The sequence below is a fragment of the Dama dama genome, chromosome 15 (genome assembly GCF_033118175.1).
Source record: "Dama dama isolate Ldn47 chromosome 15, ASM3311817v1, whole genome shotgun sequence".
NCBI lineage: Eukaryota > Metazoa > Chordata > Mammalia > Artiodactyla > Cervidae > Dama > Dama dama.
This window is the reverse complement of record NC_083695.1, coordinates 68,442,940-68,462,157: the sequence shown is the minus strand read 5'-3', so window position 1 is coordinate 68,462,157 and position 19,218 is coordinate 68,442,940. Positions and strand designations below refer to the sequence as shown.

Genomic DNA, 19,218 nt, shown 5'->3' with positions numbered 1-19,218 from the left:
TACCTGAATAGATGACTCAGCTGAGAGCAGGAACAAGGGGTAAAAGAGAGGTTCTCACCCAGCTTGTTGTATAAATGGCTCCAAAGTCCACAATGGTGCCTGAAATGGGCAGTTCTCTAGCTGGGAGAGGTGAGGGGCCTAAGGGTTGAACAGGATGCTCAAGCCGGGGGGAGGGGGTGGGGGTCCTGGGGGGCAGCATTTACACCCCTTCCCCAATCCCTGATCTCCTTGTGCAGGCCTGGAGCACACACTCCTGAGAAGCGGCAGAGGTTTGGGGCTCCCAGTCCTTGAGACCCTGGTTGGCACAGAAGGCTCATGGAGCCCCAGGCATGGGGGGCCCTCCTCTTGAGGGTCAGCATGTTCATTTCGGACCTGCAGGGCGCCACCCCAATCTAGCCAGCATGGCACATGGATTTGCAGTGGGCTTTGACCCACTGGGTCTTGGAGACCTGAGCTCCAGCTCTCTGAGCTCCCTCTCCTCCCGAGGCCACCTAGGCAGCGAGTCGGGCTCCGCAACGCGATACCTGCTGAGAAAGCAACGGCTGCTGAATGGGCCCCCCCGCGGAATCCGAGCCTCATCGCCCATGGGCCGAGTCATCCTCATCAACTCCCCTATCGAAGGTGGGGGCAGGGCCAGGAACTACCAGAGTGGGTAGGGGACAGCAGGCTTAAGTAGTTGAAGAGCCAGTGTGGGTGGGGGAGTCCTAGGGATGCAGGGAGAGAGAGGGCCTCTGGTAACCCATAGACTGTTCCTCGTCTATCCTTTTCTCATCTTCAGACCGGCTTTTTAGTATTGCAAGATTATGGAGAGGTCAGAGCTGGGAGGTCTGGGCATGGAGGCGAAGAAGGGGTGTGTGGTATGCTAACCCCCAAGTAAGCAAGGCCAAGTATTAAATTGGCCCCCTCCCTCCTGTGGACTCTTTCTTTCTCCAGGCTCATTTGAGCATGACTTTTGGGGAAGCATGGAGAAGGACATTCTTCATCAGCCTGCCCTCTGTGTGCCCAGCTCTGGGCTGGGCTATGGGAGTCAGTGTCCAGATGGACAGACAGAATTAAAGGCTTCAGGTGCAGAGGATAGAGACAGAGGTAGACTGGAAGATGCTCCAAAGAATGTGGAGAGGTCAAGGGTCAGCACGGAGTCCCAGATCTGGGCCCTGAGGGAGGGGGACACCTAATCTTAGGCAGTTGCTTAGTGCTGTTTCATGGCACACCTATCTTATACCAGCTCTCACTAGGTCCTGAGGGGAACCTACAGAGAACTAAGTCTCAATTTTCACCTTCCAGAAATTTCCAGTGTAGCAGGGCTTGGAGACAGAGCCATGGTAGCAGCTGGTAGTGAGGTAGAGATATCACAGGCGAGGTTGAAATGGTAAGTGTGGAATATGGCAGGTGGGCACTTAGGAGACAGCCTGGTGCAGTGACAGATGTGAGGCGACAAAAAGCCAGTGAACCAGGCAGGACCTTGCCTACCAGCAGGGGAGGGGGCCTCCCTGGGCCTGGGCTTTCCCTGAGCAGAACCAGATAAGTATCTCCAGCTCCCCTCCTCTCTCAGTCAGCAGAGCTCCCCTGGCTGGCTCTCAGACTGGACTTTTCAGACCCTGCTCTTCCCTCTGACCCCACTGGGCCCCCTCTATCCCCTGCCATAGGGGCAGGGGTGGAATATTCTGCTCAGAGAGCAGGCTTTCCCACACCAGTGGCTCAGCATGCTCATCCACCATACTGGCCTCACTTTCAGGTGAGCAGCAAGGCAGTATATCATTCTGGACATGGAGCTGGAGTCCTCAGATGAACTAGGAGACACAGAGGAGCAGAAGGGAGGCACTGCAGTACAGTCCCTGCAAATCCCATTGTATTAGAATTACACCTATACCTCCCCGTCCCCCGCACACTCCATGCTCATCTATGATGCAAGGCCTGTGCACACTGTCCCTCTGAAGAGCCTCTTCCAGCAGTTCCATGAGTGCTCTCTCCCTCACCCCATGCCCCAGTGCAGTCAAGAGAGCAGCCTCCCTTAGCGATGATGGAAGGACTGGGGCATCAGTCAACCAGTTGGTCTGTCTGGGTTGGGAGCCTGTGAGCTCAGAATCGTCCCCTCTACCTGAGCACTAACATCTCCCAACTCACCACAGGCTGGAGCCCCTCCCCCATGTTATTTTATATGTTATTGTTTAGACCCTTCCAGAGACCTAACATAACTGATGAGGAAGACACAGTAGAAAGGGGAACACTGCTACCCACATTGTCCTCGAGAGTTCCCACCAGCTCCTCAAACTCGTTGGGTCCCAGAGAAATAGCATTATCTTTAATCCCAACCAGCCCCTCTTCTCACTCTCCCAGCTCATTCATTTATTCATTATTCTGCTTATTATTTCATTCATCAAAAAAAGGCTTAGCAGGGACTTCCCTGGAGATCCAGTGGTTAAGACTCCATGTTGCCACAGCAGAGGGCATGGGTTTGACCCCTAGTTGAGGAAATAAGATCCCACATACTGTGCAGTGTGGCCAAAATAATTTTTTTAAAAGACTTAGCAAATATCAACCACTGTGCAACATACTGGGGAATACCTTGGTGGAAAGGATTACTAAGTCCCTACCATGATTGACTTCCCTTGTGGCTCAGATGGTTAAGTGTCTGCCTACAATGCGAGAGACCCGGGTTCAATCCCTGGGTCAGGAAGATCCTCTGGAGAAGGAAATGGCAACCCACTCCGGTACTCTTGCCTGGAAAATCCCATCAACGGAGGAGCATCGTAGGCTACAGTCCATGAGGTTGCAAAGAGTAGGATACAACTGGGCGACTTCACTTCATTTCACCATGATTGAGGTCTTCCCTGGTGGCTCAGATGGCAAAGTGTCTGCCTACAATGAGGGAGACCCAGGTTTGATCCCTGGGTCAGGAAGATCCCCTGAAGAAGGAAATGGCAACCCACTCCAGTACTCTGGCCTGAAAAATTCCATGGATGGAGGAGACTGATAGGCTATAGTCCTTGGGTTCACAAAGAGTCAGACATGACTGAGCGACTTCACTTTTTCACTTTACGATGATTGAGCTTATAGTCCAGTGAAAGGAGAGTGAGAATAAATAATATTACAAATGAGCAAATAATGAGAAAGTATGGTAATAATCTTAAAGGTATTAATTTGGATGATAGGACAGAGTAGTGGTTATCAAACTTCAGAATACATCAGAATTGCCTGGGAGCTTGTGAAAAGATTACTGGATCCCGCACTCAGAGCATCTGATTCAGTGAGTCTACGGTAAAACTCCAAATTCACATGTGTAATAACTTTCCAAGGGCTGCTGATGCTGATCTGGAGAGCTCGCTTTGAGATCAAGTTTGAGACTCCCTGGGAGGAGGGGGAGGGGCCTTTCTTCAGCAGGATCGCCCAGGAAGTCTTCTCTGAGAAAGTGGCACCTGAGCCAGGAGGAAGAGGAATTAGGAGGTGGCTTTACGAAGGTCTGGGCAAGAGCACCCCAGGCAGAGGGAACACTGAAAGGACTGGCCGGTGAGAGGAACAGGGAGAAGGTCAGTGTGGCCAAGGTCATGAGGCCAGGGAGGGTGGCCAGGGGTAAGTGTAGAGAGGTGGGCAGAGGGAAACCAGGGAGGGCCTTATTGGGCATGGAAGGAATGTGGAACTCCTTCTAGAAGCAGGGACATGCACTGAGGTTTTTAATCAGGGCAAAGGCATGACTGTGTATAGAATGGATTAAAGGACACAGAGGTGAAAGTGAGGAGATAGTGAGGCTGCTGGGTATCTGGAGAGATGCCTGTTGGCAGTGCTAGGGCACTGGAGGTAGAGAAGCTTCCTTCCTCAGGGGCTCCAAGCTCCTAGACTCAAAACCCAGATTTTGACATCCCGCCTGGCCCAGGGAGCTGGCTCTCTGGGAGGGAATGAGAAGAAAGAGCATTGGAGGGCAGGAGAGCAAAAGTCTCCTTGTCTGGGCTGAGAACGTCCTGGGACCTGTGCAGATAGAATCAGCTAGGAAGCCCCAGTGCCTCTCATGCCTCTGTCCTGCACTGTCCCTGCCTACAGGCTGCCCTTGGGGGTTTCTTCCAGAGCCACTCTGCTCATGCACTGGAACTTGATTTCTCTTAGATCAAGTGAGTGTGGGTGTGTGTGTGTGAGAAAGAGAGAGAGAGAGAGAGAGATATTTCCCCTCTCAAACACCTCTGAGTAAGCCTCACCCAAGAACTCTCACCTTCCCACCTGGGACCCAAGTTACCCTCCAGTCCTCTCACTCTTCTCTAACCAGAAGACCGCCTCTGCGCCTTTGCTCACTCCATCCCTTCATCAGTGCCTTCCCCTTTCCCTCCACCCACCCAAATCCCACCTTCCAAGAAGCCTTCCCTGATAGTCCTGGTCCCTAAAGTTCCCCTCCTGACTTTCCCTGTCACTGATGGAGGGAACCACTTCTGTGCTCTAGGCGCATACTAAGGCATGATGGTGTTTTGGGTTTCTCTCCTCGTGTAGTCAAATAGCTCCTAGAACCCTCACCTCCAGAATCACAGAGTCTACAAGGTAAAAAGAGCCTCAGGGATCCTTCCACAACATCCCAGACAGGGATTTACTATCAGCTTGTATGCCTCCAAATAATGAGGAATTCACTATCTTTCATGGAAAATTTATTCCATTGTCTGCCAGCTAAAGATTTTAGAGAAAGTTTTCCCTTATTAAATCCCCATATAACTCCACTGTGTGGGCTTGGTTCTGCCCTAGGGGTTACACAGACAAAAATATCTAATGCCTTTTATAGAATAGTTCTTCAACTATTTGAAGATAGGCTTGTCTCTGCTGTAAGCCAGAGAGCCCGGATTCCCTCGACTGTGCCTCATAGAATGGAATCTTTTTCATCCATCTGACTCTGAGTGGCAGGGTTTTTTAGAATTTGGCCTGTCCCAGTGGGTATGGGAAGTTTAGTAAGGATTAGACACACACACACACACACACACACACACACACACCCCTACATTATAAGGGAAGGGAAACAGTGTATTCTAGCATGGAGTCCTGTCCTGCCGGCTCCCATACCCTTCCTGCCATGATCTCAAAATCACCCAGAGAGGACTCAGAAATTAGCTGCCTATGCCCACATTTTGGGTCCTGGGTGGCTGTGCCCAGCAACCCAGCCTTTGCAGGCCCCAAGTTAGGGGACTCAGGGACCCTCTGTGCCCAGAATGAGCAGGGGAGTCATGCCTGTGTCCCCACCCCCATCAGCCAACAGCGATGAAAGTGACATCATCCATGCAGTTCGAGTGGAGAAGAGTTCAGCTGGGAGGCTGGGGTTCAGTGTGCGGGGCGGCTCTGAGCACGGCCTGGGCATCTTCGTCAGCAAAGTGGAGGAGGGGAGCAGTGCAGGTGAGTGGGACCCCAGGGGTGAAATCCTGGCTTAGGATGCGACCCCCCACTTCGGTGGTATGTGGAGATGCTGTTGGCAGGGATGAGAGGAGAGGACCCTCAGTTTTGGAGGGGCTGATCCAGTGGGGAGATGAAAGGGGCTAATGAATAGATCCTTGGTCCGATGGGCTGATACTCAGACCCTACCTGGGGATCCCAATCTCACTGAAGAAGCTGTATCCCAGGGAGCTTCAGGGATGGGAGAGACTCAGTGTCAACCTGGGGGACTTCTCCCCAGGGACCCCTGCCCACCACCCTCTCCCCTCATACAGAGCGGGCTGGCTTGTGCGTGGGGGACAAGATTACCGAGGTGAACGGGCTGAGCCTGGAGAGCACCACAATGGGCAGCGCTGTGAAGGTGCTGACGGGCAGCAGCCGCCTACATATGATGGTGAGACGCATGGGCCGTGTGCCGGGCATCAAGTTCTCCAAGGAGAAGACTACATGGTGAGCAGGCCTGGCCTCTACCCCCAGCCCAGCACCACCACCCAGAGCCATGGTGGGAGAGACCCAGAGCCCAGGGCTTCTGCTCTTCCCATCCCCTGGTACTGGAAACACAGGGATCTAATGGCCTGACCTTGAAATGAGAAAAGGCTGTGTCTTTCCCCCAGCCCTCCTCCCAACACTGCTGTCTCAGGCCCCAGTGACCCTTCCCCTCTATGCTGTTGCTGCTGCAGACCTGGAGACAGGGCAGTATCTCTCTCCCAGGCCCAGGGAGGATTTAAAATGGAGCCTGGCAGTTTCGTGTGTGCCTGCTAAGTCACTTCAGTCGTGTCTGACTCTTTGCCACCCCATGGACCACAGCTTGCCAGGCTTCTCTGTCCATGGGATTCTCCAGGCAAGAATACTGGAGTGGGTTGCCATGCCCTCCTTCAGGGGATCTTCCTGACCCAGGGTTCAAACCTGCATCTGTTATGTCTCCTGCATTGACAGGCAGGTTCTTTACCACAAGTGCCACCTGGGAAGCCCAAGCTGCTGCTGCTGCAGGCCTGACAATATAGTATCTCTCCCTCCTGGGCCTGGGGAGGATGTAAAATGCAGCTTGGCAGTTAGAGCTGCTCAATAAAGTAAGATTTCCGTGGTTTCCCTAACTTGATGAAATCTATGTCCTGGTGAAGATCTCAGGCCCCCCAAAGCAACTTCTCCTTTCCCGTGCAATTGTCTTGGCTTCCGGGAGGAGAGGGGTGGGTGGTGGTGGATGGGGATCCAGGCTGAGGGCCCCGTGTGATTGTCCAGGGTGGATGTAGTCAATCGGCGACTGGTGGTAGAAAAGTGCAGCTCAACACCCTCCGAAAGCAGCTCAGAGGACGGTGCACGGCGCATTGTCCACCTCTACACAACCTCCGATGACTTCTGCCTGGGCTTCAACATCCGCGGGGGCAAGGAATTTGGCCTGGGCATCTATGTGTCCAAGTGAGACTGAGGCAGGGGATGAAACGGAGTCGGGCTGGGACCTGGGGATGCATCAGCAAGTGGGTCCTGGCCAAAGGCATGTCCCAGCCACCTAGGTTAGGGATAGGATCTGGAGGGGGCCGGGGCTCACCAGGAGGAGGGTCAAGGAGTTTAACCAGGTCATCCCTGTGTTCAAGTGAAGAGTCTGGAATGGGTGGGTGAGGGAAGGCATCAGATCACCCCTTTCCTGACCCCAGAGTGGACCACGGTGGACTGGCCGAGGAGAACGGCATCAAGGTGGGAGACCAGGTCCTGGCGGCCAATGGTGTCAGGTTCGACGATATCAGCCACAGCCAGGCCGTGGAGGTGCTGAAGGGTCAGACGCACATCATGCTGACCGTCAAGGTGGGCAGGACTGTGGGAGTCAGGGAGAGGCCAGACTCTAGGAAGGACTTCCCAGACCAGTCTAGCACTTAATGCTGCCCATTGCTTTGTGACTTATGACTTTCCACAGCCTCCTGAGAGGCAGGGCAGGCATTGTCCTCATCTCTCTTCACAGAAGAAGGAACTGAGGCTCAGAAAGGCAAAGTAACTCAGGAATCACAGTCAGTTACTCAGCTGATCAGGAGCAGGACCTGGTTTCAGCCCTGCCCGCCACCACCCGCCCCCCCCCCGCCCCGCAGATGCAGTGGTCAGTGCCCATTTGTATGAGTGGTGAAGGTCTTGGAGGGTAAGGAAAAAATGTCCTGCCTAGAAGGGCACGTGGTAGGACCAGGACCTGGATGGTGGGTGTCCTAGGGCACAGGGCAGGACAGAGATTGGATTTCAGGGGAGGTACCTGAATTCATTATTCATGTGGGTCTCACACTTGCCTAAGGATCAAGTCCTTCTCACCCTGGCTCCCACAGGAGGTGATGTCTCCCTCTCTCCAGCCCCCAGCCCTGGCCCCTGCCCTGGTCCTCTCCTTTCTGAGCCTTCATCCCTCTCACCATTCAGTACCTCCTCTGCTATCCTCCCACCACCTCTATTTCCCACCTCTCACGCATTCTGTTTTTCCCTTTCCTTCCTCTCAAATTATCCCAAACATTCCTCTTCTCCCACTCTGCCCTCATTCGTTCATTCAATTCTTTTGAGTACCTACTATATGACAGCCATTATACCAGGTACTGGGTGACAGCACTGAAAAAGATAGACAAGGTCTCTGCTGCTGGAGGGAAACAGACAGACTAGATGCATGTGGATTGTGACGGCTGTTGTAAGGAAATTGATGGAGAGGTGGGATGGGGTAATCTGGGAAGGCCCTTTTAGCCAGGGGGATCTAAGGAGGAGACACCTGAAGAGCTGGCCATAAGATGAGCTGAAGGAAGAGAATTCAGGCAGAAGACACAGCCCGTGCAAAGGCCCTGAAGCATAGAGGAACTTGGCACATTCAGAAATGAAGCGGCTGGTGTGGCTGGAGTATGATGAGCTCAGAGCAGAGTAATTGGGTTGAAAAGTTGACTCCTATCCCATTGCTCCTGTATTCCTACCCTCCCTTCCCACTCTGTGCTCACTCACGCCCCTCTGCCCTCCTATCCCCACCATACCCTCCCCAGGAGACCGGCCGGTACCCCGCCTACAAGGAGATGGTCTCTGAGTACTGTTGGCTGGACCGGCGTAAGTGACCAGCTTCCCGAGGCTGGAGGGAAAGGGCCCTTAAGTGGGATTGGGATCTCTGAAGAATGAATGGGAGGGGCACCAAAATCTCCTCAGGACTGCTGTCTCTGGGCTCCCCTCTAAGAAGTTGCAGGTTCTGATCCAGGCTCTCCCAGGGGCAAGTCCAGGGGTGGTTGGAGAAGTGCCTTGCCTAAGGTCCCACAATCAGTTAGCAGGACTGCTGAGTAGTGGCTGGTTCCCGAGACCCTGTGCTCACAACCTTGCTGCTGCCCAGCACTCCCCCTCCAAGCCCACGAGTGGTCTGCAGCCCTGGCAGGGCCCCAGAGCCACCCGGCCAGACCTCTGAGATGCCCCTGCCCTTCCCACCACCCGCAGTGAGCAACGGGGTGCTGCAGCAGCTGTCCCCCACCTCGGAGAGCAGCTCCAGCGTCTCCTCCTTCACCTCCAGTGCCCCCTACAGCTCGGCCGAGGGCTCCCTGCCTTCGGACCGCATGGATGTCTGCCTGGGGCCTGAGGAGCCCGGCAGCTGGGGTCCGGGCTGGGGGCGGGCGGACACAGCCATGCAGACGGAGCCTGACGCGGGGAGCCTCGTGGAGACCTGGTGCAGCGTGCGGCCCACGGTCATCCTCAGGGACACCGCCATCCGTTCCGATGGCCCGCCACCCACCCGGCACCTTGACTCTGCACTCTCTGAGTCCCCCAAGACTGCTCTGTTGCTGGCACTCAGCCGACCCCGGCCCCCCATCACCCGCTCCCAGAGCCACCTGACCTTGTGGGGTACGTGAGGGACAGGTGGCTGTTGCTCCCCCCCAAAAGCTCTGGGTCCAAAATCTGTCTTGCACCCTGTCCTGGGCCCCAAACTTTCCTTCGCACCAGGCTTTGCCCTAACCACAGCTCCAGAACACACTCAGATCCTGCTTTGGGTTCCATTTTAAACTAGTCCTGGGCCCCAAACCAGCCCTAACCCAGACCCTCCATCCTTGGGCTCCCAGACCTGTCCATGAGCACACACACACACACACACACACACACACACACACACACTCCTCACATAGTTGGAGCTGTGGGTGGGGAAGGGGTGGGAAGTTGGAAGAGGAACCCCACCCCCATCTTCATCCCCACCTCCCCACATGGCTGCAGACCCTGTCTGCCCCCAACTCTCCCTTCTCTCTGCCCCTCCCCACACCCCTGCCCCTAGTCCTTCCTTTCTGCCCACCCCTCCCTCTTGTCTGCAGAGGAGAAGAAGCAGCGGAGGAAGGAGAAGTCAGGGTCCCCTGGGGAGAAGGGGGCCCTGCAGCGCTCCAAGACTCTGATGAACCTCTTCTTCAAGGGAGGGCGGCAGGGGCGGCTGGCAGGGGATGGGCACAGAGAGGCCTGGACAATGGACAGCAGGAGCCCAGCCAAGCCCCGCCCTCGCCTGGACCTGGAGAAAGGTAGGTACTGGGTGGGTCAGATGGGAGGACAGAGGAAAAGTCGACTTGATATTCCGCAGCTCTGAGTTTAAATCCCACACTGCCTCATCCCAGCTGTGAGCCACCACCTTCCCCTGCGAACCACATGAGTAAAACAGGAGTAATAATACCTGTTGGTGCTAGTGGTAAAGAACCTGCCTGCCAATGCAGGAGATGTGGGTTTGATCCCTGGGTTGGGAAGATCCCCTGGAAAAGAAAATGGCAACCCACTCCAGTATTCTTGCCTGGGAAATCCCATCAACAGAGGAACCTGGTGGTCTACGGTCCATAGGGTTGCAAAGAGTCCAACACAACTGAAGCGACTTAGCACACACACACACAATACTATTTCTTTGGGAATAATGATGAATCAGTGAATCAGTGTATGTTAATCACTTAGTCCATGGTCTGACATACAGTAGGTGCTCAGAATATGTAGTGGTCCTTGTTATACTGCCTCATCTTCCCATTTTACAGAAGGGAAAACTGAGAGGAGTCACAGCACAGACAAGAAAACCTTGGGTCAGATTCCCATGCTCTTGGTGCTCTTGAGAGACAGGACACTTCTTTCTTAGAGCATTTGGCTTCACCTCCCCTGGCCAGAGCTCCACAGGCTCTAGCCAGTTCTAGAACCACCTAGAGCAAGGCCATTTCTAGATCAAGGCCCAAAAAGGAAGGCCTAGACAGGTTTCACTCATGTCAAAGGCTTCCTGAGGACCCTTCCAGAGGGCATCTCATCTCTCTGGTGAGATTCAAAGGCTGGACCAAAAGTGGATGAGTTGAGACTCTTGGGATTATCTGTGAGAAAAACTTAATTCAAGCTAGCTTTAAAAAGCACTTCTTGGCTCAGCTATGGATGCAAACTGGGTCTAAAGGTTTAAACAGTCTCCTCAGCCATCTGTACTCTTCATCTTTTGCTTCCTCTTTCCCGTGGTGTGTCTTCATCATCTTGCTGGCTTTGCCACTTAAAGGTAAGAAGGCCACTGTCGCTTAGCAACCCAGGAGAAAGAGCCTCTCCTTAAATAGTTCCAGATGATGTCCCAGGCTCTGGTTGGCCCAGCTGGGATCACATGCCCGACACATCGCTTGTGACCTGAGAGAGAGAGAGGGTGCTCTCATTGGCCATCCTGGGTCATGTGTCCACCCTGGAGTACAGAGACTGAGAATGCTGGGGGTGGGGGATGGGATGGGTCCCCTGGTGAAATTAGGGTGCCATTTCTAGAAAGAAGAATGAATGTTGGGTAGGCAAAGCGGGGCTGGGCCCTGCCCCTCCCTGGGACTCATGGGAGAGACAATCCCTTCAAATCAGGGCAGCCTAACTCCCTCCCTAAACTCATCTCTTTTCACAGCCCCCAAGGCCCTTCTCTCTCCTGGTTCTCTCCCCACTTCTCTGGCTGCTCCTCTCCCTCCTTCCAAGGCTCCTCTTTTTCTCTCTGTGCCCTGAAGGTAGGTGATTTGCCCTTGGGATTCTTCCATCCATTCATTTGCTTCCCAATGGACTTCTATGAGCAGAGCACAGACTGGGCCCTCTCTTGATCCAAAGCCTTCACTGACTCCCCACTGTCTGTGAATGAAGCTCCTAGCCTGACCTTGGCCTTCAAGACCTGCCTCAATAGCCTGGCCTCTTGCTTCCTAGTCCCACCACATTCCAGCCTTGAACTCTCCATTCCAGCCCATGATCCAGCCAGTTCTGAGCCCCCAACCCCCATTTTCAGCTGAGAGACCAGGGCTATAACTGAGCCTCTTTCTTCTTCTTAGCAGGGGGAGTGGGGCCCGTGCAGAAGTTTGTCACCTGGAGGCTGAGACGCGGTAATGCTTGCTTCCCACTTCTGAGCCTGGTCTACAATAGAGCTGCAGATGGGGTGCATGTTGGGGGTGCTAAGGGACTTTGGGCTAAACTCGTGGTCAAGCATGGAGTATCAGACAGATTGAGAGGTGCACATTAGGGGCAACTAAAAGAATTGGACTATGCTTTCTAGGAGTATAGGGTTACAGATAGATATTGGGGTGCATTTTGAGGACTAGGAGCTTAAGCCGGGACTTCCAAAGACAGATTATTGGGGAGATGATGGAGGAGGCCTTGCTAGGTCTCCAATGTGGACAGACTGGTATGACAGTACATGTTCAGGGAGCCCAGGGGCTCTGGACCAGGGCTCAACTAAGGAGCAGACTGGGCTAGGGGTCTGGGATGGGGGCTGAAGGGCCTGAATTGGAACTCCAGTGATGGACAAATTGCTGTGGGAGACCATGGTGGGGAGCATCTGGGATAGGCTGGGATTCCACCGGGGGAACCTGGGACACTTAGCCAGTCTGTTCTGGAGTCTGACCCCACTGAGGGGAGCCTCTGCCTTGGCCTCTGATGGCTCCTGGCTCCTTCATTGTATCCTTTTGCTCCTGCCCTGCAGACCGGGAGAGGGGCCGGGCTCTGCTCTCTGCCAGGTCTGGGAGCCCCTCCAGCCACCTGCCCAATGTGGATGAGCAGGTGCAGGCCTGGGAGAGCCGTCGGCCCTTAATTCAGGACCTGGCCCGGCGACTGCTGACTGATGACGAGGTGCTGGCTGTCACCCGCCACTGCTCCCGGGTGAGCCTCCAGCCCACTCTCAGCCCCAGTACTTGGTCACTCAGTCACCCAACCCCTCACTCATTTAGGCCACTATCTGCTGGCCAGTATCTGGGCTTAATGCTGTGAGCCCAGTGGTAAGGAAAGCAGAAGTCACCCCTGTGACGTGGTTGCTCAAGAGTGCACACAGACACATGGACACACACATTGAGCTCACAGTCAGGAAGGAAAGATAGATAGTAGCTAGAACCTAAGCACCCATAGAGACAAATCATGTGAAGTACTATGAGGGAAAAGGACGTGAGAAAATAACCTGAGGCACAAACTAGATGGTGTGGTCTGCCAGGGCCTCCCAGAGGAGGTAATATTTAAGCTGAGAAGAGAAGGAGCCAGACCAGATAGGTGAGTTTGCGACCTGAGTCCCTGCAGTCACCTGCTCTGTTTTCTGTTCTCTTCTAAACCTCAGCCTTCCCCAGCTCATGCCTCCTTCCACTACTGGGTCAGCCATCAGGCCTGGCCTCTCCCCTGTTACCCAAGTAAGTAATCTTTTGTTCTCCCAACGACCCCAAGCCTCCCTCAACATCTACACTGTTCCTCACTGTTCCTTTCCACTTCAGTATATGTGCTGCCAAAGTGAGCACTCCTTTCCACTTCAGACAGAAGCAGAGGTTCCCACAGTAGTGTCGAGGGTAGATTTGAGGGAGTCTTTGTAGCCTGAGTATTGGGGAGACTGTAGGAGGCACAGGTCAGCCCCTCCAGGAGAACTGGAAGTCCCTCTCCTATCCTTCTGTCTCAAGAAGCCCCAGGTTTCCTGTCATGGGTTCCTTATACTGCATCTGCATCAGTGCATGCGTGATCCTCTGTACCAGGGCAAACTGAAGAGTTTCAGGAAATTGTTTGTGGTTCCCCCCACTCCCTCACCTTGGTCAGGGTGGGGCTGTGTTATGTCTGTGTGATGTGTACCTTTGTTTATCTGGGTTTGTGTTGACTTAACTGTATGATTTGGGCTTCCCTGTTGGCTCAGTGGTGAAGAACCCAGCTGCCAATGCAGGAGACACAGGTTTGATCCCTGGGTCAGGAAGATCCCCCAGAGAAGAAATGGCAGCCCACTCCAGTGTTCTTGCTGGGAAATCCCCAGGACAGAGGAGCATGGCGGGCTACACTCCATGGGGTTGCAAAGAGTCGAGACTTAGGGACTAAACAACAGCACTGTATGATTGTATCTGTGTGCATGTCACCTGGAAACTGAGGCACAATAATTCATGCATCCTTTTCCCAATGCTTGATTTACATCAGAGCTACATATGGAGATGCATGTTGGGGGCAGCTATAGGCCTCTGGGCTAAATTCACTTGAGTGTCATGCTCAGCTTAGAGTGCCAAGTGGGGCTGAGTGTACCCTTTGTAAGCCTGCGACTCTAGGCTCTGGCCACCAGGTGGAGCTCTGTGTCAGTGTCTTTGGATGCTGTTCCCCCATCTCTCTGCTCCTCCCTCCGTGCCCTGACCAGGAAGGCCTGTTCCAGAGCCCGTAGCACCTAGGGAGCAATGCCCACCACCCGAGTCTGACCCAAGCCCCACCCACACCAATAAATCAGACTTTTGGGGTAGTGTCCTGGCTGGAATGATTAGTAAAGCTCCCTTAGATGTGTGGTCCTGAACCCCAAGCCTCCCTTCTAGCTCCCACTCTGAGCCATCTCCCCACAGCCTCCTGACCAGGCATTATAAACTACCTCTCTGATCACTTTACAAACTCCCCCAACCCCCTTGCAGTCTCTTGTCTTTGGCAGAATAGAGTACAAGTTCCTTATCCTCACATTCAAGGCACTCCCTGATTTGACTCCCCAGCTCACTAACCTCTGCTTTCCCATGGTCACCATTTCATCTTCCCCGGGTATAACATGTAACCTGGTTGATACAGGTTACGATCGCGCAACTCTAGGAGCACCACCTGCACTGTAGTCACAACCCGCACAGCCTATATGGAGGCCCCTTCATGTACCCTGTGTGCATGGGTGTGTGTCCTCTGTCCATGGGGATTCTCCAGACAAGAATACTGGAGTGGGTTGCCATGCCCTCTTCCAGGGGATCTTCCTAACCCAGGGATCAAACCCTCATGTCTTGCGTTTTCAGCATTGCAGGTGGATTTTTTACCCACTGAGCCATAGGGGAAGCCCAGTTAAACTTCTATGAACGCATTACTCCATACCACCCTTTCTTCTCAACTTTCTCGTATTCCTTTCATTTATCCGTAAGAGTCAGTGTAAATGCCACCACTTCCGTGAAGCTTACTCTGATCTTCCCACCCTCTTCTGAGACTCCCTCTGGGTCGTCGCCAGTGGTTTGTAGTTTACTGGGGCTTGTGGCTCTTTGTCGTTGTGCCCCTACTGCCCAGGACAGGACTCAGCACTTAGTGGATGCTGAACGCAGGATTGTGGACTTGAAGGGTGTGCACATATGTGACTGGTTCTCTGCCATTACGTGTATCTCTCTACAGACAAAAGGGGGTGTGTTGGTACGTGTATGTGAGTCCCTGCAACTTTGTGTGTGGTTTAGGGCCGCACACACGTTTGATTTCCAGCTATTTACGAATGTCTCACTCTGGCCACCAGGATGTGCTGTTTGCCAGTGTCCTGTGCTTGCCAGGGATGCTCTGTGTGTGTCCCTTGTGGCACTAGGGGGCAGTGTGCTATCCAAGTTGCGACGGTGGGGTGTGGCTGGAGGCATCCGGGCAGTGCCAGGCAGAAATGCCTCCACTACCCTGTCTAAAGACTGGAGAGGCTTTCTATAGGGCCACCCCTTCCCCAAAGTCCCCATTCCAGCCTTGAACAAAGCCTAATTTGTCGGTCTGTATGCAGACACAAGCTGGGACAGCCAGGCACACAGCCTAGCCTTTGGCTCAAATTCCTTCCTTCAGCCTGGGAGGTGGGGGTGGGGAGGAGAGTCCACTCCCTGCATATCCTTTTCCGGTACAGTAGTAGGCAGGAGCCAGATTTCTCAACTTTCAATCTCTCTTCACACTTCCTCATCTGTGTGGCCTGGGGCAAAGTCCTCTCTGAGCCTCAGTTCCCTCATCTGTAAAACAAGAATAACTGATGTCACCTCTCAAAGTGGGAGACCATGTGTAAAAGGCCTAGAAAAAGGCCCAAAGCTGTTATTGGTGTTGCTGTTACCGCTCTGTCATTATTATTGCACGTTCCACCCAGTCACCGAGTAAGACAATCCTGTGGACAGCCCGGGCCTGGGGGAGAACCTTTCCTAAACATGGGGACCCCCGCATGCCCCCTCACCGGGCTCTGGAGGCCCCTGCTGCTATCTGACCTGTGATACCTCTCTCTGCAGTACGTGCACGAGGGCGGCGTGGAGGACCTAGTGAGGCCCCTGCTGGCCATTCTGGACAGGCCCGCCAAGCTGCTGCTGCTGAGGGACATCAGGTGGGGAGGGCTTGAGGGCAGGGAGGGGACCCCCGATACCTCCCCTAACCTCTCCAGGGTTGAAGCCCCTCCAGGCCCCCCCAGAACTGAGCCCTGCCCACACCTCGTCTCTTACCCTCCCCCAGGAGTGTGGTGGCCCCCACAGACTTGGGTCGCTTCGACAGCATGGTGATGCCTGTGGAGCTGGAGGCTTTTGAGGCCCTCAAGAGTCAGGCAGGTCAGCAGCCAGGGGGCAGGACTGAGGCTCCTGAGCCCCAGGTGGGGCTGGGGGCAGGGGCCTCTCAGGGGAGAGGGGCAGAGATGCCTGGGCCCTTTCAGCTGTGTCCCTCAGGGAGCCTTGTTTCTAACCTGCTCTCCTCTCCAACCAGTTCGGCCTCCTGCCTTGAGACCAACCCGACAAGACACACTACCCAAGCGTCACCTCATCACCCCCGTGCCTGGTCAGTCAGAGTTCCAGAGCGCAGGGAGGGGGCACACCCCAGGGGGACTCGGGGAGGGAGAATGGGCGTTCCATCCCTGTTCCCACATAGGACTTCATGGCTTCAGAGATACGTGTGGTGTGGTTCCCTGAAGGGAATCCCTCATCTCCCAGGACCATTTTTATCACGTCCACTAACCATCTGTACTATTATTTACTTACTAATTGGTTTTAAAACCCACTCACTTGTTAAATCATCTCATTCTGTGCAATAATCTCTGAGAAATTACCAGCTTGGTGTGGGAGTCATATTTTTACTCAGACATGATAAAACAAAACTGTAACTATTCCAATAGAAAGTATTAAAATACTTTTGCAATAGAACTGGGGCAGTGTCCCTCACTGTGGGACACACTGCCATCAGAGCCTGAGCACACCCAGGTCTCCTTACACCCATGCAGTGAGGACCGGGCTCTGGCCAGGCAGTTTGGGCTGTTGAGGAGAGGGCAGCCTGACCTTGGCCCTCTTCTCCAGACAGTCGTGGCGGCTTCTACCTGCTTCCTGTGAATGGCTTCTCAGAAGAGGAAGATGATGGGGAGCTGAGGGAGCAGCTGGGGGGCCTCCAGGTCTCCCTGGGTGCCTCTGCCTCCTGCCACCCTCATAAAGGAATCCCCCATCTCCAAGACGTGCCAGTAGATGCCTTCGCCCCACGCCGAAGTGCCTGCACACCCCCTCCTCAGCCACCTCCCGTGGCTCCTCGGCCCCCGAGGCCTAACTGGCTGCTGACTGAACCGTTGACCATAGAGGACCCTCGGCAGAGCCGGAGCCAGGGCCCAGCCCAGAGCCGCAGCCGCAGCCGCAGCCGGGGCCAAGGCAAGTCCCCCGGCCGCAGGCGTTCCCCTTCCCCGGCACCCATCCCCACTCCCAGCACAGCCAATGGGCGCTACCACAAGCCTCGGAAAGCCAGGCCCCCTCTGCCACGACCTGTGGATGGGCAGGTGGCCAAGGCAGGGGGCAGTCAAGGGCCCTCTGAGAATGGAACTCACAGGACAGCTGAGGAGACAGCCATGAAGGTCCCCAGTGGGGAGCTGAGGACCATCACACTGTCTAAGATGAAACAGTCCTTGGGTGAGTCCTGGCAGGACTGGGCCTGGTGGGGGGTGGGGGCTCGGGTGTGGGTGCGGTTGGTGGGCTTGGTTTTGGGGTGTGACTTGGGGAAAGAATCAGGGTACAGTTGGGAAGGTCTAAATTTGGGAGGCTTAAGATTAGAGTGAGTTGAGGATGGAGCAGCAGTAGGATCTGGGGGTTGGCTTGGGGGGCTCTCTATTTGGGGATGGGTCCTGGGTTCTCCAGGGAGCTCTAGGCTTTAGTGGTGTGGCTGCACTGTCACCCAGTGTTTCTCCCTCTCACTAGGCATCAGCATTTCTGGGGGCATTGAGTCCAAGGTACAACCCATGGTGAAGATAGAAAAGATCTTCCCCGGGGGCGCTGCCTTCCTCAGCGGGGCCCTTCAGGTGGGTGAAGGGCACCCAGACCCACTCTTTAGGCCCAGATCTGAATTCTGGCAGAGGGCAGGACCAGTGCATGCCCATCTTCCAGCCAGACATGTGTAGACCAGGTCGTGGGAGGAGGCTTGGAGCAGGGGGTTAACCTGCAGGTTGAGCAGACCTAGGGAAAAATCTGTGCCTTCATGCCAGCCTGGGCCTGAGGGTGGCCCATCCTGTTCCACCCCTAGCCCCAAGGAACAAAAGGCCATTGTCTGTGCCCCACCCTGCCCCCATTGGGCTCCGGGCACAGAAGTCCCATTGTCCATCCCCTCCGCCCAGTTGGGGAGCAGTGTCCCAGCTGGTGGAGGTGAGAGGTTGCGGGGTGGGGTGGGGTTGACCTGAGGAGAGAGGTCTGTGATTCTCCCACCCCCACTCCAGGCTGGCTTCGAGCTTGTGGCCGTGGATGGAGAGAGCCTGGAGCAGGTGACGCACCAGCGGGCGGTAGATACCATCCGCCGGGCTTATCGAAACAAGGCTCGGGAGCCCATGGAGCTTGTGGTCAGGGTCCCCAAGCCTGGCCCACTGCCCTTGCCCTCCGACTTGTCAGCCCTCAATGAACAGCAGCTTCCTGCTGACCATTCTCCTGCCCGCTGACCCCTTGATGGCACTCCAACTGCCTCCCACTGACTCCCAAACTTCCCATTAATGCCCTTCCCACCCAAACCCCGACCCCTTCTGCTGATGCCAGGCTTCTCCAGCTGACCCCAAGCCCAGGCCTCTCTCCAACCCTCCTGCCTCCTGACACTAATCCCAGATTCTCCCCAGCTATCCTATCCCATAACTTTCCCCACTGACCTCGGAGAATCCTCCTGTCATCCCCCAGACCTCACCTACTAACCTCTTCAGGCTTCAGGAACCTCCCACGCCTGCCTGCCTTGCCTCCTCCACACTGGTGGCTCAGATCCCCTCCCTCACGTCTCCCTCCCCAGTTGTCACTAAGGCTCTGCCCGTTCCAGATAAACTCAGTGTCAAGGGCAAGGTGCTACTGGGTAGCTATGTCACCAGCTCATTGCCCCCAACTTCCCAAGACAGGAAGGGGACACCCAGGGTCTGGAGCTGGGGATTGGTGTGCACTTTCTCATGATTCCCTGAAGCAGTGAGGGACAGGGATTCTCAGAGATGGCCCTCAAGGGGGTCACCGCATCCAGCCCTCAGCCGTGTTCTGTTCAAGGGAGAAGGTCTTTTCTAATTTCTCAAACCCTGAGGGCCCATTTCATGTTGTAGTCCACTAGGACGTCAGATTTTCTACTTGATTTGTCCTTCTCCATCACCCTTTCTCTCCCTAAGATCTCTATGAGGGGTAGGGGAATAGCCATCAAATAAAAGGGCTTGGGGGGGTCAAACAAGTTCCCCTAATCTTTATCCAC

At 54.7% G+C, this 19,218-nt stretch overlaps 1 protein-coding gene across 1 annotated transcript; it reads left to right on the top strand.

Annotated features, from left to right (window-relative positions):
* The first annotated feature begins 269 nt into the window (after positions 1 to 269).
* PDZD7 (PDZ domain containing 7) lies at positions 270 to 19,160 on the top strand. Its single transcript, XM_061162421.1, has 16 exons — positions 270 to 621; positions 5,218 to 5,358; positions 5,670 to 5,844; positions 6,634 to 6,810; positions 7,047 to 7,194; positions 8,385 to 8,445; positions 8,821 to 9,222; positions 9,681 to 9,878; positions 11,655 to 11,705; positions 12,302 to 12,477; positions 15,795 to 15,886; positions 16,012 to 16,103; positions 16,255 to 16,326; positions 16,839 to 17,432; positions 17,718 to 17,818; positions 18,230 to 19,160. The coding sequence occupies exons 1-16, from the start codon at positions 330 to 332 to the stop codon at positions 18,443 to 18,445; spliced, it is 2,988 nt and encodes a 995-aa protein (XP_061018404.1). The 5' UTR covers positions 270 to 329; the 3' UTR covers positions 18,446 to 19,160.
* The last annotated feature ends 58 nt before the right edge of the window (positions 19,161 to 19,218 follow it).

Coding starts and splice junctions, on each gene's coding strand:
- PDZD7 (XM_061162421.1), top strand. CDS start 330: ATGGGGGGCCCTCCTCTTGAGGGTCAGCATGTTCATTTCGGACCTGCA. Junction 5,359..5,669: donor GGAGGAGGGGAGCAGTGCAG/GTGAGTGGGACC, acceptor CCCCTCATACAG/AGCGGGCTGGCTTGTGCGTG. Junction 7,195..8,384: donor ACATCATGCTGACCGTCAAG/GTGGGCAGGACT, acceptor TACCCTCCCCAG/GAGACCGGCCGGTACCCCGC.